General features: G+C 39.0%; 1 protein-coding gene across 1 annotated transcript in view; it reads right to left on the reverse strand.

Annotated features, from left to right (window-relative positions):
* LOC118348034 overlaps nucleotides 1-5757 on the reverse strand; it is an 8141-nt gene extending 2384 nt beyond the window's left edge. Inside the window, exons 1-3 of the mRNA XM_035688763.1 lie at nucleotides 4501-5757; nucleotides 3127-4354; nucleotides 660-808 (exon numbers count right to left, since the gene is read on the reverse strand). Coding sequence (XP_035544656.1) covers nucleotides 660-808; nucleotides 3127-4354; nucleotides 4501-5757 — 2634 coding nt within the window. The remainder of the gene's footprint in view (nucleotides 1-659; nucleotides 809-3126; nucleotides 4355-4500) is intronic.
* Between the last annotated feature and the right edge of the window lie 344 nt (nucleotides 5758-6101).

Consider the following 6101-nt stretch of genomic DNA (forward strand, 5'->3'; position numbering starts at 1 on the left):
TATCTTATAAAGTAAGATTAAGCATATTTGTTTTCTTTAGGATTATTGAAGTACACATTTCCTTGCAAAGTTGTGTGACTATGCATAAAATATTAGTGTGATGATTTTCTTGTGATTATCCCCTTTGATCTACTCCTAAACAAGGTTTTTTTTTAGAAGAGCCGAAGTCACCTGTCCATGAGTGACCCCGTGCCAAATTTTATTAATAACCCTCACTTGTGGCGGAGGAATACCGTGGTTACAGACCGACACCTAGTATTACAACCAATATTACCAGATGTCAAAATTACAAAATAAAATTACAAACCTGCTAAAACGGACAAACATTACACAAGAACAAGACACTAACGATAACGTAAAGAAGGCAAACCCAAATTATCCAAACGGATTAAACCACGAAGCACCCTAGGCACCTCCCTAACAAATCTCCACTCTGAATTAAGACCCGACGCACCACTTCGAGCCAACCAATCCGCAACTTTATTTCCCTCTCTATAAACATGACAAACAACGCACACCATAGAATCCATGAGAGCCAACGTATCTTCCCAAAAATCTTCTAAATACCACACACCACACCTTCTCCTATTCCACCACGAAATCACCACTTGCGAATCTAATTCAATTTCCACAAAATTAATCCCCAAATCCTTACATGCCTTGAGCCCCTGAAGAACACCTAACAACTCCGCTCTATTACTTGTACCGATACCAATAGAAGAATTAAAAGCATAAACCATAAGACCACGATCATTCCTAATGATACCGCCCACCCCTGAACAACCAGGATTACCCAGACTACTCCCATCTGTATTCAATTTAAACCACCCATGAGCTGGCTTTTGCCAAGCCACTGATTGTAAATGCTTTCTAATAGGAACCAAAACAGGAATATTCAATGACTGTAAAACCTGTGAGTCATGTCTGGAACAATTACTAACCTTTTTCATATCTCGAACTACAACTCCAATCCATCTACTAATAGAAAGCCGAACCGAAAAAATAGACTGGAACCTTCCCTCCATACGCGCAGCACAACGTCTAGTCCATAAATGCCAAGTAATAATAGACGGTAAAATCCCCACTATTATTCCCAGTTGAGAATTAAAAGATGCCCTTCGAAACCAAATTTGTACCGTCTCCCTCCAAGTATGACCAATAGGAATATCAAAAATAGATCCATAGAAATGCCATAAGGCCGATGCAAATTCACCTGTAAGTAACACATGATCTTGGTCTTCATAATTACCTTCATCACAACAATCACAACGAGAAACTATTTGGATCCCAATGCGCCGAAGACGATCATCAACACTTAATGCCATGAACCACACCTTCCACATTAAAACCGAAACTTTAAGTGGAAGTAATTTATGCCATACCCAAGGATGCCACTCCATACTAGATCCTTGAACAAGAATATAATCCCAAGCGGATTTGGTCGAAAATTTCCCACTGTCATTCTTCATCCAGATCAATACATCAGATCCTCCCTTACACCCAGCCAAAGCCTCAATAATACTCTCCACCTTATCCTGACCAACCAACGTACTCAAAAACTCCACATCCCAACTATTGGACAACTTACACTCTTTAACTTGCAACATCGGATTACCCACTATCTATAACTCATCAATTAGAGGACCCTCGTCTCTCCATTTATCATACCAAAATAAAATATTACCATCTCGAACTCTCCATTTAGCATTATTAAAAACACTCGAAATACTTTTGACAATCATTTTCCAAAACCTCGTACCTTTTCTCATATCAATAAGACACCAACTCGAATTTCCCACATATTTTCCTTTAAAGAAACTAGCCCACAGAGATTCTCCTTTCAAAAGATTCCAAGCAAACCTCATGTGCAAAGCTCTTTGAATATCCCCCAAATTCCGCAAACCAAGACCACCCTCCTCTATTGGCTTACAAATATTCTCCCAGGCCACCCAATTTTTTTTTTTCCTTTACCATTAATCTCACCCCAAAAAAATGTGCTCAACAGTCGATTTAAAACTTTAATAATAGAATGAGGAACCTGTAAAACTGTAAAACTTTGTAAAGCCATACTAGACAGCACATGACGAAGTAAAATTAAGCGCCCACCCGCAGATAATAATTTCATTTTCCAACCACTGATTTTATTCCAGACTTTGTTAATCATCTCCTCTAGATGCTCATGCTTAAGACGCCCTAATACAATCGGAACCCCAAGGTATTTAAAAGGAAACAAACCTTCAGAGAACCCTGTCAGCCTTTTAAGATCTCTCTTTCTTACTAACGAAATTTTAGGAGAATAAAATATAGCCATCTTTTCTTTACTAATTTGCTGACCTGACCATTTTTCATATTTTTCAAAAACCACCAACAGTTCCTTAACCGATTTCTTACCCCCATTCAGAAAAATAACAATATCATCAGCATACATAAGATGAGAAATATGAGTACCTCTAGCTTGGGAAAATTTTCCAATCTTGTTCCCATCAAAGCTTTGTTTCAAAAGTCTAGAAAGCACTTCTTGAAGAATAATAAAAAGGTAAGGCGAAAGGGGATCCCCTTGGCGCAAACCCCGCCTCCCTTGAAAGAAACCTTTCGTCGTACCATTAAGCATCACAGAATACTACACATTCGAAATACAAGCACTAATCAGAGCACAAAAGGAAGAAGGAAAGCCAAAACACCTCAAAACCTCAATCAAAAAATGCCACTCCACCCGATCATATGCTTTAGCCATATCAACTTTAATCATAATATTACCACCATGTGACGTCCTCTTCAGAGAGTGAACCATTTCCTGGGTAAGACTGATATTCTCAAAAATACTTCGCCCAGGTATAAACGCTCCTTGTTCAAGAGAAATCATTTTGGGAAGGAAACCTGTCATGCGATTCACAATAATTTTTGAACAAATTTTATGGAAAACTGAACAAAGGCTAATTGGCCTAAATTTATCAAACCCCGAAGGCACATCTACCTTCGGGATAAGCACAATAAAAGAAGCCGAATAAAATCTCGGAAGACGTTTTGATAGAAAAAATTCTGAAATAACTTCTAAAACGTCCACTTTAACCACCTCCCAGCAACTCATAAAAAAACCCGCGCCAAAACCATCTGGACTCGGAGAACTATTAATAGGAATAGTTGATAGAGCCTCTTTCACTTCAACCAACGAAGGGATCCCACAAAGCCGGACACAATCCTCATCATTAATAACCGACGAAATTAAACTAGATAAATCAGGCACCTCCCTAACCGGATTAGATCTTTGAAGAAACTCAGAAAAATAATCAATAGCTCCAAGATGAATTTCTTCCGGAGAATTAAACTCCAACCCATTCGAAGTTCTCAACTGATGAATTTTCCTATGCTTTTTATTAGATAACCACACATGAAAGAATTTTGTATTCCTATCACCATCCATTCTCCACTTAATTTTAGCCATTTGTGCCAATCTAATATCCTCTCTAAGCCTCCAAGAAGACAACTCATTAGAACTCCTCACTAATTCCCTTTCAATATCATCATCCCAACCTCTCTGCAACAAATTTTCCAGATTCTCAATCTTATCTTCAAGAATAGCAATCTGATTATTAGTTCTCCCAAATACACTCTTGTTCCATACACGCAACGCCACCTTAAGTTTTTTAAGTTTAGTAGCTAATTTAAAAAGGCCCGAACCTATAACCGATTCAGACCAAACATTTTGAACAAAAGTCATAAAATCCGGATGCTCAACCCACATTTGCTGAAAACGAAATGGAGGTGGACCATAAGAGAAAGGATCATTTAAAAATTCTATAACCATAGGACAATGGTCTGATGTAGTCCTAGGAAGATACAAACAATGAGCAGTCGGAAAAAGAGACAGAAAATTTGCATCAAGTAAAACTCTATCCAACTTTGCCCAAGCTCTAGATAACCCTTGCTGACCATTACACCATGTAAACTTACCACCTTGTGAATTCATTTCCAACAACCCACCCTGATGAATCCATCTATTAAACTCATCAATTGCAACTCTATTCCTCGGACGCCCACCACACCTCTCAATATCCGACCGAATTACATTGAAATCCCCAGCAAACAAACACGGCTCCACACCCATTCTATCCGAATTCAACTCCTCCCAAAACAGCTGACGTTCAAGCCTATTACACTTTGCATAAATAAAATTACCCAAGAAATGATTACTTCCTTCGGTAATACATAATGACACAAACTGCGAACTCATGCGAACCGCCTGCACATCCAATTCATTTTTCCAAAACACCCAGATTTTACCACCATCAGTCTCATTTGATATCGCCTCATCAAATTTCAATAACCGCATGAAACTATGGATTTTAACCACACTCTGAAAAGGTTCCAGCAACACTATCAATTTTGGCTTATATTTAGACAGCATTTTTTGTAATCGTCTCTTAGAGGTACCTAAACCTCTTACATTCCAAACTAAAATTGATCCAAGCATTGAGAAAACTTTTGTGTTCTAGTGATCACCCGCCTAGAACTACGGATCTTCTCAAACTGCCTCTTTTGATATTTACGCTTAACAACTTCATCTTCGGCAGCCGAGTGATATTCCTTCTCCTGCAAAAAAACTTCCGCACATTTCTCAGGTTCCGGATCAGACATCGACCCATCTTCCAGACATACCTCTTCCTCAGGTCCATCATAAACATCTTTTTCTGCAGAACTAGGAATCACTTCCCCCTCCCTCATATCTGTTTCCAATTCTGTTTCCCTTAAACGGTTCGCACAATCCAAATTTCCGTCCATAATTCTTGGAATCATTTCTTCCGCAAGTTCCGGAATCTCAAGATTATCCTCTTGATCCTTTTCCGATTCCAACTCCGCATGATCAAGATTATCCGCTTGAACAACTAACACCCGATCCTTCTCAGCTGGTTCTTTTGGCTCAACGTCTGTATTTTCAAGAACTGGAATATTATTCTTATCTGTCGGCTCCTCCACGATCGGTTCTTGTTGCCGAACCCACACATTACTTCCTACATTTTTTTTCCCAGCACGGCAAGTCTTTAAATTATGTCCCTGTATATGGCATTTAGAACAGAACGCTGGCAACGTTTCATAAACAATTTCTTGCTTTCTGCTAGTTCCCAAACCAGGCATTCCAATCCAAAAAGAAAGTAACGGTTTCTTAGCAACATCCATTTCAACACAGATACGAGCACCATCAGTCCGAGTAACACAACGAGTAGAGTTATCACTTCTAATAAATCTACCAATAGGGGCTGTAAGAATTTTAAGGAAAGATTCATGATAGTAATTTGGAGGCAAACCTGGAAGTACAATCCACACCGGAACAAGCGAAGGTTCTTTTTCTTCTTTAAATTCTGGAGTCCAGTGGAATGGACGGTAAGGAATTCCATCTATATCATTAACTTCACGAGACAGAGCCTTATTGCAATCTTCTTCTGAAACCATTCTAATAAAAACATTCCGAGGATGCCGCATATTGGAGACGACTGGAACTCCATCAAGATTCCATCTCTTATGAATGAAGGCCCGAATGGCATCCAAAGATGGTCTGTTTCTCAAAAACTTCAATACGATCGAATACCGAAATGGCTCAGCAGAACGTTGGACTTCCTCCTTAGAGAACTGGAAAAAAATTTCTCCATCCTTAGACTTCGGCAGACGAAAAGCCACAGACATATCTGGAAGAGGTTGAGGAACCACCAATACTAGATCCACGAAGGGACGCCGACCTCCGTTGATAGCAGCAGCAGCCATTACTTGCGTCAAACGAAGCAAGAAAAAACTTTCAAGGAGAAAGCCATTCTTGGAGCGTTCTTGGAGCTTCGGACTTCATTTCTCTTATACAGAATTAGTAAAAATAGAAGCCATGAAAAAATCAAGCTCAACATCCTTAATAACTTTAATGGGGGTGTGGATGATAGTGTAGCATTGCTTTGCTCCTATGTCAGAATACTAATCCGAGCTTATGCACCATTTTATATGCTGTCATGGTGAGATGTTCCGAATGAGGTTAACGATAACATTCAGAGTCGTGTACTGATGAGTTTATATACTATATTTTTTTTAGACATGTTTTAATTTCATATTTTTGACGCAGC

Source organism: Juglans regia, chromosome 3, assembly GCF_001411555.2.
Source record: "Juglans regia cultivar Chandler chromosome 3, Walnut 2.0, whole genome shotgun sequence".
Lineage (NCBI taxonomy): Eukaryota > Viridiplantae > Streptophyta > Magnoliopsida > Fagales > Juglandaceae > Juglans > Juglans regia.